General features: G+C 40.6%; 1 protein-coding gene across 2 annotated transcripts; it reads right to left on the reverse strand.

The window, feature by feature from the left end:
* Positions 1–1,003: 1,003 nt before the first annotated feature.
* On the reverse strand, positions 1,004–14,356 carry LMAN1 (lectin, mannose binding 1). 2 transcript variants are annotated; one of them, XM_040090539.2, is made up of 13 exons: positions 14,160–14,356; positions 13,220–13,374; positions 13,031–13,138; positions 12,513–12,574; positions 11,701–11,800; positions 10,412–10,535; positions 9,958–10,016; positions 9,230–9,362; positions 8,257–8,450; positions 8,081–8,151; positions 5,763–5,913; positions 4,919–5,040; positions 1,004–3,895 (listed from the first exon to the last, which is right to left on the reverse strand). In XM_040090539.2, the coding sequence occupies exons 1-13, from the start codon at positions 14,341–14,343 to the stop codon at positions 3,859–3,861; spliced, it is 1,500 nt and encodes a 499-aa protein (XP_039946473.1). In that variant the 5' UTR covers positions 14,344–14,356; the 3' UTR covers positions 1,004–3,858. The 2 variants fall into 2 exon arrangements, with proteins under 2 accessions (XP_039946473.1, XP_039946472.1); XM_040090538.2 differs by having other exon boundaries at positions 1,021–3,895; positions 8,257–8,453; positions 14,160–14,348.
* Positions 14,357–15,146: the final 790 nt, after the last annotated feature.

The raw sequence follows: 15,146 nt of genomic DNA on the forward strand, positions 1-15,146 counted from the left end.
TGTGCTGTTGGTCTTTACTGAAAAGAAACTTGATCCCTCTATAAATGTTTCTAACATAATTTTGCGCCTAAAAGTGATGCTTTCACAGGATTGAGCAAGGCAAGGACTGGCTTTCAGAGGTACTGCCAAGAGGTCTTGCCCTCCAGCTCTCAACCTCGCAATCAGCAAAAGGCTTTCCCATGTTAATTTTGAGATCGAAGATAACAAAAAGGGTTATTGGCACTGAAGCTGCTGAGAAACACAGGAGAGACTGTGTGACAAAAGGCACAACATAGCCAGTACCCCCAGAGTAATTCTATTTCAGGCAGGTGTTCTATTGAAGTTAAAGAACTTACTGGTTTTTGTTGATGACAGGAATCCCAGGCTTCATGAAAACATACAGACAGAAGCTAATTAAGTACTCATATCGCCACTTCCTTTGCTTTAAGTCTTCTTTTCCCTCTAGCTGAAGGGAAATCAAAATTAAAGACTCTCTTCCTGTTTTATCTGATGAAAACAGGTGATACATAAAAGCCTGTGTTCCATACCCAAGGAACACACAGATCTCTAACCCCAGTACAGAACTCAGTCTTGAAACAGGCAAATTCCAGAGGGAGGCCAGCTCAAAAATGCCATCCAAAATCCCAATCTTTTCTAGATTCTGTGTTCCTATAATGCAAAAATACTTAGGTGTTCTTGAAAGAACCAGGACTCTGCCCCCTGCTTCATCCCTCTAGCAAAAGGATGTTGCCTTTTCTAGCAGCTGGACCATCAGAAAGAAGTATTCAGGGTTTTGTCAGCTTGAATAGATTCAATTCAGGATTCCTCTCCTCCACTTACTAAAAATCTTGCTCCTGGCTGGGGAAAAATGGAAGTGAAAGAGGGAATTCAAACTCAGAATGCCATTAACTCCCCAGTGTCAGGTAGAACTAAAGCCACATGTCTAAGTGTTCTGACGGTAAAGAATGCTTCAAATACACTTGCTTAGATTTCATGGACGTACCAAATGAAAAGAAAAAGGCTTACTAAAAATATGCACCTTTATTCAAATGACGTTATCTCTGAACTCCAAGTATCAATTTACATCAGTGAGAAACAAACATGAAACTGTCAGCTGTTTGAATTTAAAATTAAAGGAAAAAAAAAAAGTAGACATTTTTTGTTGTTACAGTAATTGATCCATTGAGAAAGGTCAGATTTTCTTCCCATAGAAGTTACAAACCAGAGCAGTTAATTTACAAACCAGAAACCAGTTCATTTACAAACCGTATTGTGCATTTGACTTGTGAAAGATTCAGGGGTGACCATGTGCTTAATAATCCCCAACCAGTACAATCCCATGATCGTATTTGTCATTGCCAAATATTTGCACTTATCATCCACAATTCAAATATAACTTGTTCTCCCTAATATTGTCCAACTGCATTCCAAAGTGTCTTTTCCTCCTAGCTGTGAAATCGTACTGGATAAGAATCAAACACACTGTCACTGTTGAAAGAAACCTAACAGGAGGCTACATTGACTGAAAAAATATTCTTAAAATCCCAATTTGTTGCTATCACGTCAAGAACAGGACAAAATTTGAGCTGGGCAGTTGGGAGTTTTCTTTTGATCCAGTGAGTTATGGAAGGGGAAATGACTGTGAACTGAATCATGAGGCAGTTACCAGTTTTCTGATGTTCCATGTTAGACCTTCTGTTCCCTACCACGGAAGTTTTTCTCACTGCACATGGGAGGGATGTCTGATCTAGCAGCCTCCTCCTGAAGAGAAAACTGTAGGCTTCAAGTTTCTCTCTAGACATCACCCCGAACCTGCTTTTCTTTCTAACCAAACAAACAGAAGTATGGGCTGCTCCAGCTTTAAATCAAAGGAACGGGTGGGTAAATTCACAGTAACAAAAATTCAGGCTCATTCCAATTGACACATGAGAACTGCTCCTCATTCTGTCAGGTATTTATCAAAATACTTTCTGCATAAGGGGTTTTGCAAAGCCTGCTGTGAGAGAAGGAGCTCTGTTTGAATGTTACACTGGTGCAAGGACATCTGCAACTGAAAGGAAACACCACTTAAAAATTTCAGAACCATTTAAGAAAATATATAGTTTAATTACAAGAGTCAGGGTTGTAATAGCTTAGACTCAAGGCACCTGGAAATATTTGCTGGTGTTGAAAGAACTGAAGAGATAAATTCCAATGCGTTATTCTGCTTTATCTGAAAAGTTTTTTATTCATTGATTAGCCTGAGGCAGTTGTTTCTCTCATCAGTACAGCAAAATCTGCTCAAATTTATAAATTAATCTATAAAACTATACCACTTGGAGTATCCTCCATACTGCAGATGTGTTAGTTGGTGTGTAACCAGTGTCATTTTCATAGTCTAGCACAGACATTCACTTTTTGGTCACTGTATTTGAAGTAACAAAATATATTGCATAGATTTATCATCTCTCCAAACTGACAGGCACCATACTGAAGTGTTCTTCTTTACAAGTGAATTTTGGCAGCATGTGTTGCACTCCAAGGGAGCAGACTGTAGAAATGCAATGGGAGTAGTCATATTACAGATCATTTTTGCAGACAAACAAATTAACAGTTATAAGTGAAATATCCTGATGCATTTGTGTATTTTACAGAATTTAAGAAACCACAGAAGTACTTATTCTAATTCTACATACAAGGACAAAGTTACCACAGATATGTAAACAAGGCAAAATTAATTAATTTCACATTCCTAGGTTGGGCCCTCTGCTTTCTTTCTTTCCTGAAGCGAATGTTCACTTGATAAGCTCTATCAAAATCTCACGTTCAGTCTTACGCTTTTGAAATTCAAGCAGGAATTGACACAAAATACTGGTTCTACAGATTAACAAACATGTCCAAAGCAAGTTTGTGAAGAAATGGGTTAACACTCAATACCTGCAGTTTACAATACTCACCATGTCAAGATTTAAATCAAAGCATCTGTACTTGATATGTGAAAGACACAAGACAGCTTTAGAAAAGTAAAGACAAATTCACATACAAAACATATCCTTGATACAATCAGATTGGAAGATGCATAAAGCAATCATCTTTGCTGGAAAAGTTCCACAAATCTCCCCAAAAAATTACAGACAGACTTGAAACTATGAAAAAAGAAATCAGCCCCACAATATACTTGAAGAAATTACTTTATCACATTTTTTTCTCACTGCCCAAAATCAAACCACAAAACAAGGAGAGAAGTCTTTCTTTGCACATTCTGTATAATTGGTTTTTTTATATCAGGTATCAAGAGTCAGGGTCTTAAAGGTCTGTCTTTGTGTCCACATATTAAGAAGTATTCAAATAAGAATTAACTAAAATATTCTTATACTGTTAAATCCAAGTGGTAAACAAATGAAATGTTTAGAGTAAATTTTTACCCGCCAAACAAACAAACCACCAAACAAACCTCACAGAAGAACAGTTCTTTCAGGTTTGGGATTTTTTTACCTACTTTTTGTTCTTTTAACTACTATGCCAGGATACTTAGTAGTAAGTTTTCTACACAAATCATCCATCTGCAATTCACACTCTGAACTAACACCAAGCCTTGGTGTTTCAACTCCTCTTCTGCAATCTTAGCAACAGCAAAATAATGGGGAGTTTGCCTTTCAGTATTTATGAAAAAGTCAGCTGAAAACACAGACCTAGACAGGGTGCACAGTCTTCCCCTATCCAGCATTTGCTTCCTGGTTTTAGCATCAACACTTGAAATGAGAACTCATTTTATTTAACAAAATTCAATAATTTATAATATTGAAGTATCTCCAACACTAAATTTTCCCTCATTTACAGAAGTATAGAATTTTCTGTGCATACAGACTGCTGTTACGTACGCACAAACGGAACAGGTCATCAAAAGAACTTTTTGGCTGCTGCTTCTTGTTGGCTCCTGAAAGAAAAGGCAGAAAAGAATTCTTCGAATTTTTTAAATTTGAAACTAGCTAACTGCTTTAAATTTTCATATATTTTAGGATTAGATAGAGACTTAGAGAAAATATAAGTCATATCACAAAAACAGAATGCAATTTTTTCTATTCACAAAGACATAGGCAGCATCACTTATTTCCAATTTTGCATCAGACACAAATGGAAGAAAAAACCAAAAAAACAAACAACCCCACATTCTGGACACAAGCCAGAAACAATGAAAGAACAAACTGACTTTTAAAATACTCTTGAACATTTTCTGAAGCTTCTTGGTATCTGATTGGCCTAAATATCATCTCAGAAAAGGACACCCATGCAACTAAGCACATAAAGAATTGACTTTAAATGAGATTTCCTTTTCCCTCTGGCACGAGTCATTCATTTTCTTAGTGGATACAGACACGGCAGATCAACCACATCCAGGTGATGGAATTACAAATGCATCACAAAGAACTGGAGGGGACCAGCTCCTTGCTTGTCTTGAAATCATTGTTCCAGCTGATGGCAAGAAGACTACCAAGCATGGAGGTTATCCTTTTCATCAATGCAAATAGAATTTCAACATTATGACATCAGGAGGGGGAAGAGAATAGAAAGACCATCTGAATTCGCTTAGATAAAAGACACAACAGTCAGGTTGAAACAGACCAGGTTCCCACTTGATACACGGTGGCTGAGCTGGGGTAAAATAAACCAAACACCTTTATGATAATTCAACATTTCCAGTGGGTTCTTGGACAGTTGTAAATTCTGCATTCTTAGAGGTTTTGAAAACCTGACCAGTTTAAACCCCAAGTGACCCCATCTGAATTCAGTGTGGACCCAGTTTGGAGCAGAAGATTGAACTGGAGACCTCCCAAGGTCTCTTCCAATCTTAATGATTGCCTGTTTTAACAAGATTAACATAATGATACCATTCCAATGGTATCTGTCAGCAGCTCCAAAACTGTCTTGCCCTGCTGTCTTTAAGTCACATAAGACTTACCTATACATGACATAACCAATGAATAACACAGTTTGCACTGCCACAAATATGAAGAAATGCATTGTAGATAAGCAGGATGGAAACGGTGGCAACTCTGGACACTTCTGCTTCTCACTGGATGGCTGAAAACCAAGAAAAGAGCAAACAAGGCATCCCATCAAAAGACTTACAAAACAAGGGCTTTGCAATGTGATGTAAAAATCAGAACACAAGCAGAAAATGGAGAGAAATGACAGTACTCAGAAAAATAATCTTACTCCTCATCTCACTCTCCCTTCCCACCTTTACATTTCTCAGACAAATTGCCTGATGTCAAATTGAGGGTTACATGGGAAAGAACAAATAAATATGGTAAATTAATCAAGGGCCTTTTACAGATCATAAGCTAAATCAACTTAACTACCTAGGCTAGACTAAGGTATGCCTAAATGCGAACAGAGTAATTTTTTTGCATTAAGAAGCCTGAAGCAGAGCCTGCCTGAGTTTCCCCTGATTAAAGCTCTCCCTTGTGTGCAGAAACACCACAGAATCTCCTCTGTATAGAGCTGTTAAGTAGGGGGACAAAAAAAAAAAAAAAAAAAAAAAAAAAAAAAAGGCACCCAGAAAACCTAATTGCTTGACCTTGTTTCCACAGGAAATTAGACTAAAAATCATGCTCTTTGTGCAAAACTTCTCATCAAGACCCAGATCATGCAGTTAGGTCAAGGCAGCATAGTTTTAGCGAAGCAGCTTAATGAAGGATTAATTGCTCCTTAAATTGCATGCTGGCTCATCCTAGCTTTTCACTAACAGCCAAAGAAAGCTGTGTTACACTCATGCTTTACACTCCCAGCACATAAATTACCATGTTGCGTTGTACTAAATGCTCTATGTCCCTCTTTACTATGTGAAGGTGTTCTTTGATGTCATTGAAGTGCTGAGTTGTTTCATAGACTCCTGCAGAGCCTGGGTGTTGAGCCCCACTGATGGATCTCAGTGCATCAGTCACAGAACTTCTGAAACAAGATAAATAATAAACCAGATTTCAGCACACACCAGCTTTTCTACAAACAGCAGTTATTCTGGACAGCTTTTAGTTCATTAAAATTAGGCAGAAATACATAGTTGCACCAAAAGGCAGCAATTTTTTTTCTAGCTTTCAAGAATACCTCTCAAGAAATAATCCTTTAGTCAAACTATGATTTTTAACAGTAGTTAATTGTGCAGACAGCTGCCATTTGCAGAGTGCCCCATCTCTCAGTCACACTGAGAATAAGAACTAGCAAATATTCTGCTGCCAGACATCTACTTTGCCTGCCTGACTGATGAGGGCTACAGAACAAGAGTTCTGTCTGAGGTGCCTGGCAAGGCTTTAAGATCAGCTGAGTTTAATGCAATCTTTGAAGAAATCCAAAGCCTGTCTGAAAAAATAAAAAAAAATAAATAAAAGCAGTCATGTAAGAAATAAAAATAAGGAAGAGGCTTTAGGGATAAGAAAAGATTTAGGTACATCCTTGTTTTGTGATTACCATTTATACGAGTAACTCAATTCCCATATGCATTGTCATAATACTTAATATTGTCTTATGGAGGATTCATTTTGCTTCTACAAAAAATGAAATTAAATCCAGAAAAAGTTGAGGTTTCATAACTAATTTGGTTTGAGGTAAACTAGTCAATGAGAGAAAAAAGCCTTAATCTCTAATCAATATACTTATATGATTTTCCCCTACTGTGCTGTTTCTTTTGAGTTGCAAAGAGGATTATTCTACAGCTAAAATATTTATCATGTGCATGACAATATTTTCATTATTAACAGAATAGACAATCAAAATGTATGCCTTTGGATTTCTTTTTAATTTACTTAAAACTTTCCATTTGGTTCAGATGGGAGCGTATTTCAATGCTTTCATGGAGCACTCCTAACTCTGTAGAGCAGTCAGCAATTTTTCATGTACCTGAACTTGCAATTAGTGTATTTTAGAAATAAATTTCTCATTGGAAGATTTTATCTTAAATAACTCATCATGCCCACTGCCTAATAACCACTGACAGTAATTCTGTCTTTCCACACACCTCACAGTGTTACAAAACAAGTGGAACACTTGGTCCTTCTCCCTCCTAACAGAACCACCCTTACATACTGAACAGAAATCTGCCCACCCACCTTCCCCCAGACTGATCCAGTCTTTGTTAAAAGCAAAACAATTTCCCTTAATAGACACAGGCTGTATCAAATTGAATTTATATTGACTTTTGCATTAATAACACCCTGCTGACAGTTTCTATTGTACAAACATGCAAGATTCTTCTGTAATCAGGTGATTAAGAAATCCACAATCTTGCCAGGAAAATTACTTGGCCCTTAAGTCCTTTTCCTGCGGGATGACAAGCGATGCCCTGAGGGGCTGTTTATTTCTCTCTCTAAATAAAGCATTTCTTTAATCTAAGAAAAGTATTAAGATGATGTTACGCAAACTCCAAACTGGTAAGTAGTCACTAAAAGGGCAGACTGCCAATGTTAACAAGAAAATCTAATTTGCTTGCAAGGTATAAAGATTTGTCAAGAATATTAACATAAAAGCTTCTGTAGAAAAACAAGTGCAAAAATGGAAGCACTCTAATCTTCATTCTACAAAAAACTGACCTACTTAGATAAATCACAAGAGCTGCCCTTAAACTAATGGGGGGGTGGGTGTGAGGGAAGCACAACTGAAGAAATTGTTTTTCTCTTTTTTTTTTTTAACACAAGGTAAGGAATGTTTTAGCTGCTACAAATGAAGTGCTAAATTAGCTTAAAGCCATTCCTGATTAAAACAGCAACAGTAAAACATCTTAAAAGAAGTACTGAGACAGCCCAAGCAAACCACAAGCATCTTCACAAATCTATTTTAGCAGTATAGCACCTTCAAGATAAGGGGTTTACTTCATTGTTTTTAACAGGACTGAACTTAGCTGTTGAAGTGGAACTTCATGATAAAAAATGAGACAGATTAGGGTGCTTAGCAATCCTTGGGGCATGAACTGACTTCATTACAGAAATTCAATACATGCAGGGAGTCTTCACTAAAGAACTGACACAAACATCAAGTCTGTCAACATTGTCCCACTAATATAATACACAGGATTTAAGTGGAAATCATAAAATTCAAAACACAGCCATAGTATTTGGAAAGTGTTTACCTTATTTCATTTACTTGTCTAATGACCTCTTCTTGGGTTTTCACAACTGTCTCTATCTCTTGCTGGGAAACCTGGTAGGGGCAGGGGGAGAAAAAGATAAACATATCTTGGAAAAAACAAATGGAACCCACTGCTGAAATCAGGCTGGTCTCTGAATCACCATGGGATTTATTTACCTGTCCCTGCTGACTTGGAAACGCAGCTCCTCTTTTGGCAATCTCCTCTGTGACTGCAGAGACATATTTCCTCTGCTCATCCAGAATCATATCCAGTTGTCTGTTAAGCTGTTTGATTTCCAGATGAATTCGATTCTGCCCCTCAAAGATTTGCCTCAGCTCACGATCACTCACAGTTTCAAAAACATCATCTGCTGCTAAGAAAAAAGCACGTTCCTCACAAGTTGCATTGGATCGTTCCTCTTGCTCCCTTAACATATCCACATCCATCTACCTCCTCCTACAACTTCACCATCCCAAAGTCCAAAAGACTCTGGCAAAGGGATTATTTCTTATCAAAGAAAGGCTGAGCTGTATCTCAAAAATGCAGATCAAAATAACGAATAGGACCTTTAGAACAGTCATAACTTATCACTGTGCAATAAAGATGACAACCTTAAATTTCACATCTAGATGCCCAAAGTACATTCCCAGTGTATTTGTAGTCACATACAGCTATTAAAATCCACAGAAGTAACAAATGGCTTCCACTGTATTTTCAACTAATCAGATTCTTGTCTGCCCAGCATTAGACAAGCACTAAAAAGCTTTTCCATTGTAAGCACATATTCCAAGATATGTACTAGCCCACCTTTAAAAAAGTTTTCTATGAATGTGCAGAAACAGACCAAAAAGATGTCCTTTAAACAATAAAAAAAGGCCACGCTTTCTTCATCACCACTTTACAGAGGGATGTGTGACCTTATCTCCCTTCTGTTGTTCATAATTCCAAACATTTTTCCAGTCATTCCTTTCGTTCTCAATCCAGGCACCACCAGAATAACTTTAGAAACAGGAAACACACTACAGTAAAGATTTTAAAATAATGTAAGTAACATCAGTGGGAGCTTAGCAAGATCAACCAGATCCCTAATTCTTAACATCCTGGAAAACAAGTATTTTCCTGGACTGAAAAACAGTTCAAATAACTTGCCTGGCTGTCCTTGCACATCAGGATGTTCCCTTTGAAATTCTTCCTTCTTCTTATCCAATTCTTGCTGAAAGTGTTCAAACTCTTCTTGATACTTCTCTTTATCTTTCTGAGGGATTTCTGCATCTGGTGTTGGCTTTAAAACATTATTAGAGGGAAGGGCAAGTGTGAGATTTTTCTCATGTTCTCCCCCACTCTTAACATAACTGACTCTGCAGCAAGGCTGTTCAGGATTTCAGATGTGAACACACCACAAAATTACTGCAGCACATTCATACATTTAGCTGAAGTGAAAAACCATATATTCCCATGGAGATCAAATAGAAACTTTTCCCAACAGAAAATTAAAACAAGTTTTACAAGGATAAATGCTGTTTAGCAGTACAGAATCATTCTAGAAGTAGGGAAAGTTGAAAGTGAGAACAGACATTTGCCCACTTCCAAAAGAAAATGTACTGTGGAGTACTGCATGGTTTGATTTAACATCACAAAGTTTTGTTGCTTCACTGGTCCTTCCAGAATTCTGGTCTTGAGAATATTAATGACAATATTAATGAAACATTACAATACTAGTTTCATTTTTCTAAACCAGATGACAGCACAGCTACATGCCAAAATTGTGAAACAGGAATGCTATGTGTGACTTAAAGAGGAAATATCATAATCTGGTGCTGCACATAAAATAACATGTACTATAAAATATTTTACTAATCATGCATAAAAAGGCTTACTGCTTCCTTCCCAGGCTCAGTCAGCTGGAAGGTCAGAAATGACAGCACATCATGGTCATCTGTACTCAACAAACAAAACAAAACAAAACCATCTTACAAATGTCTGTAATTCTCAAGTCAATCTTCCACTTGCAAAGGATCTTCAAAAAAACAGCATCCTCCCAAGAGTTTTTGCAGTGAGGAATGAGACTATGCTGGGGCTTTGTCAGGAAAAACCAAAAATTCTTTAGCCAGAGTCAGGAAAAGGATTTGGCCTTTTCAGCAAAAAGGCTTTTTTAAAAATTTTTTTAGCATGTCAGTAATTTGGGACTGCAAGAGGGTTAATTACATCATCACGGTCAAAAATTGATATTACGGCTCAACACTAGTAGTTAAAACCCAACCACCCAACCAATCTCTCCTGCAAGCCTTGCAAGTCCCCATAGCATATGCTGTAATTTTTAACATTTCCTACCTGCAAGTCCCCCTGTGGCTGCAGATATTCCAAAGTACCCTTGTGATGGCAACACCATATCTTCCACTTTGGCACAAAATTCATAGTCCTCTTTATCCGGAGTAAAGCCATTATTAATTAATACCTAAAAGGACAAACACTTACGATTTTCACCACATTTGTGTTAATTGCTTTGTCGGTTTCAAGTAATGCTCACAAAATGCAACTTAATGGGTAACTCAGCAGCTCACACCAGAAACCAAAACCTATTTCTTTTCTGAAAGAGACATTTTACATAAACATTCTATTTGCAAAAGTCCACATCCTAAGAAGGTTCTGGGCAACTGATCTACACCAGTCATCCCTGGCAGTTTTAAAGCTTTGGGAGAGTCTGCAAATGCATCCCTGGAAAGAGAACCACTAAGTTTAACAGCAACATCTGGGACAGAGGAGCTCCTAGAGGATGCATCAGGGCCCAGATGAAAACATCAGTCTTGGAGGCTGAAATTTAACTTTCATTCAAGAGTGACAGGCAGCTCTTCCCATTACAACACAGTACAAGGTCTGCCCTCTTCTAGGTGCAGTCATGTTTACTTTTTGAGAAACTTCTACTACAAAATGATAGCTCTGCACTTTATGGCTGCTGCTGGTGAATTCCAGAAGGAATCAGAAGCCAACAAGCACACACTGTAGCTTTCACAACTCAGCACCATATTAGTATTTTTCCTCTCTTTAACTAGAAGGAATTGAAAATCAGACTAATAGTATTTAAGAAGTCTTAAAGACTCCCTTATATCAGCAGTTTTTAATCTTTTGTCTTCAAAGCCCTACTATTTTTTGGAGGTGAGAAGCCTCAAGTAGAAAATTTAAATCTGCTGTTGAATTGTTTTAGTTTTTTAGCCCCATTTCAAGAACCTCTGGTTCAAAAATCAGCTACAAAACCCTCTGCAACTCTTAGATCAGCTTAAGAAATACCAAGCTTAGGAGCTGCTCAATCACCTGTAGCTTAAACAGATCCTGACTTTAGGACACCTCTCCAGGCAAGTCAAGAACAAGAGAAGAGTGTGAGCACATTATGAGTGTGTTTGCATGACTGCCTCCTAAGTGACATTAGAAAAATCAGCAACACCTGCATTCTAAAATGCAGCAAAAAGAACCTGCGTAGCATTTAAAAACAGCACCTTCTTTTAACTTCTGTTGCCAAGCTCCACATTTCCACCAGTGGAAACTGACATATTTGTTGCAACTCTGAAAACCCAGTCTCACGTTTAAGCTGAGAAAGACAAGTAGTTCTGTTATTTCAGACTTACAGTCAGTGTTTTTTGGTAGTAAGTGATCTTGACTCGCACAGGATAGGGCTTGTTCCGAAAGTCCCTCTGACAGGATGCCAGTGCTTGCGTGGATCCATCACTGTTCAAAAAGAGAACATCAGTAAAACTCTGTGTTATGATTAATCAGCTGGGCCAAAAGTGTCTGACTCTCACTAAGCAACCTCATCCCAGTTTTTCAATCTGCAAGCTTTTTCAAGGCTGTTCTGTAATTGCACTAAGCTTTCTTCAGGGTTCTCCAGTACTGCATGCTGTACACAGGACAATGCAGAGGGAATGTAGCAATGGGGAAATCTGTTTTCTAAGATACAATTTTCAGATATATTCCTGCACCTGGGAACCTAGATGAAAATAAGCTGTAGAGACTGCACCAACTGAGGCAGACACCACTCTTCTCTGAAATCAAAAAAGGTGTCCATTGTGCTGTTGATAAACAATCAGAAATCAAAATTAATCCAACCAATTTTAGTAACAGCAATTAGCTTTTGGTTAGTCACTTCTGCCAGTTATTAGTTGTGTGTGGAGGATCCCCATAAGCAAAAGTCTGTACTGTACCTATATTTATCTGAGTTCATCCAGCCCAAAGGGCATATGCCACTTAAATATCTATCAGTTGCCAATTCCTCTGCTGTTACTGCCAAAGCAGTGTTTTAACAAATATAAACCATCAAATGTAAATGAAACAACAAAGTTTCATGTGAAAGAAACCTTAGCAATGCTTCCTCAAAGGGTTTCATGGAACATTTCATCATTCAAAAGCAAGCATTCAGCAGTAACACTGAAAATAAACTTACTTCTGATGGTCATACAGCAGCTTTCCATTGTTGCCTACAACAATCACTCCAGGATTGTTTTTCTAGGGAAAGAAATGGCACACAAATGGATTAGTTTAATTTGAAGGGAAATATCAGCAACATCTCCGACAGCCTTCCACTAAAGTCAGTCTAAAATGTCTAAAAGCAAGCCAAAGTTGTACAGGGAAAGCAAAAGCACCAAAGCAGTCCTACTATGTATTGTTTAAGTTTTAGGATCATTCTGGACTGGAAAACTGAGAACTGAAAACAGTAACTGTCATCCTTATCTGCTACAAAATCTTTGCTGCTGAGGTACTCAAGGCAGATAGCTTCCAAGAAAAAGAGTATCTCTGAAGACACACATAGAAATTGGTGTCTCCGGTATGAGAGAAACTTGACTATTTTATCCCTTTGAAGTGAAAGAGGAAAAGAGTAGGAAAACAACATCCTATTTTTTTTCCTCAACAGGCAAGAAATTAATTTGTTATCTTTGCTACAAGAGTTTCCTTCCAACCAACCTTTCCATCATTGTCAAACGAATCAAAGAAAATTCCAACACCGTTCCATTTATCAGCTGCCCCAAAAACAGGGCCTTCCAAGCCTTGCTCTTCGGTAAACCAGATTGCCTATGAAGAAAGCAAAAAGTTGTAAGTCAAGATTCACTTTTAAAGCACATCTATTTTTCTGTTAGATGAAACTGCTCCTACCAATCCGTCAGCTCCGATGCGGCCTCTTCCTGTAACTCGAAAGGTCACTTCCACTTCCCAGTATTCAAATATTGATTTGTTTTTTGTCCACACTGAGCCTTTCTGGCTTTTCAAGGAGGTTGTTATACGGATCTGATCTGCACTTGGGATGGCATCTAGAAAGGAAATAAGATGTTCTAATTTTCTGTTTAGCAGTGTAAAAGAACAACAGGCATACATTCAGAGACAGATTCATTTGCTTGCATTAAATAACATTTCTTTTTGGGATTACTTTCTTGAGTAAGCAGAGGCAAAACCCCTCATCTATAGACAGTTTCCATCACGTCACTTGTAGCATAATGTCAAGTAAAAAGGTCACATTTAAGAAATAAGCAATAGCAACTAAATCAAAGTCAGACAAAAGCCAAAACCACAGCAGAAGTTACTGCAGAGAAACTAGAACTGTAAATGTCAACACCTTTCACAAGGGGGGACGCTCAGGAAGGGCAACAAGCCTTTCGCAGCACAACGGAACCCTTAACCCAGAGCGCGCAGAAACTGTATAAACGTTGTTCAACCAAGTCCTATTTGCCAAGGTGCATTTTGCATTTCGAGCTCTAAGACGATGAAACCTAAGTTTTTTTCTGGCAGCACAGCCCGGGCCGACCTCGAGCGCGGCAGCAGTGACACATCAGCACTTCCCGGCAGCGCCACGAGTCCCCGACCCAGGGCCCGCAGCCGCCACAGCAGGGAGCCGTAGGTGCCTTCGCACCGCGGGTGGGAGCCCGGGCACTCCCCCGCCACGGTCTCCTCTGCCCCTCGGAGTCCGAGGGCACGGAGGGCACCCGGCCAGCTTCACCCGCGGTTTCTCCCCGAGACCCGGCGTCTCCCGACAGGACGCTGCTGCCTCCGCCTCAGGAACGCCACTAGCCCGGCCCCGCCATCCCCGCCCGGCACTTACTGCCCGTGTGCACCCAGAACGGCACCGTGCCGTCCGACTGCACCAGGTGCGGCCCCTTGAAGCTGTACTTGTACTCGAAGCGCCGATGCGGCGCAGCCGCCGCGCCCTCCGTGGCCTGCGCACCGGAGAACGCCGGGCGGCCGAGGACGAGCAGAACCACCAACGGGGCGAGCGGCGCCGCCATTTTGGCCAAGCTGCGGGGCGAAGCACAGGGCCAGCGGGGCGGCCCCTGATTGGACGAGCGCGAGGGCGGGCGCGCGGGGGGGCGGGGATAGAGGCGGGCCGAGGTGAGGGCGGGAACAGGGCAGGTCTGAGGGCGGGGAGGGGCCGGGCTGGGGGCGGGAACAGGGCCGGGCTGAGGGCGGGGAGGGGCCGGGCTGGGGGCGGGAACAGGGCCGGGCTGAGGGCGGGGCGGGGCCGGGCTGGGGGCGGGAACAGGGCCGGGCTGAGGGCGGGGAGGGGCCGGGCTGAGGGCGGGGCGGGGCCGGGGAGGGGGCCGCGAGCAGGTCGGGCTATCTGGCACCGTCGGGGCGTGGCTCCGATTCCCATCCGTCCCGGCGGATTTGCGAGTTCCCCCTGGTCCGAGGCGCTGCTCGCTGTGAGTTGGTGTACTGGTCCGCCGCGTTCGTGCGGCCTCTCGGACAGCTGCGAGCCGCTAACAGTGAACAGAATGTCTGAAAGATAAATAATCTGTTCTTTCCCCTCGTTATTACTTTCTTAGCAAAAACCGCACGGCTCTTTCCACCGGCTCTTTTCAGTTCATTTGCAGAGTAGTCGGAAGTCCCTCAGAAAAATCCACACTGTTTCTCTCAACATGCGAGGCCAACCTCGCAAAACAAACCTCAGGTGACAGGCACGCCCCAACCGTGGGCTGTCACTGACAGGTGACGATGGTGACAAGTGAGAAGAGCCCCCGACGCTGCCACGATGAGAAACACGGCTGTTTGTCAGTGTGCACCATCACAGAGCAGGGGCAGGGCTTGTCTC

This window comes from Hirundo rustica, chromosome Z (assembly GCF_015227805.2).
Source record: "Hirundo rustica isolate bHirRus1 chromosome Z, bHirRus1.pri.v3, whole genome shotgun sequence".
Lineage (NCBI taxonomy): Eukaryota > Metazoa > Chordata > Aves > Passeriformes > Hirundinidae > Hirundo > Hirundo rustica.

Bases quoted from the DNA above. Each gene is read 5' to 3' on its own strand.
- LMAN1 (XM_040090538.2), bottom strand. From the start codon at position 14,343: ATGGCGGCGCCGCTCGCCCCGTTGGTGGTTCTGCTCGTCCTCGGCCGC. The intron at 10,017-10,411 runs GTAGGAAATGTT...TGTTGAGTACAG, and splicing joins AGCCACAGGGGGACTTGCAG to ATGACCATGATGTGCTGTCA. The intron at 8,454-9,229 runs GCAAGTTATTTG...CTTTTTTCTTAG, and splicing joins TGATGTGCAAGGACAGCCAG to CAGCAGATGATGTTTTTGAA.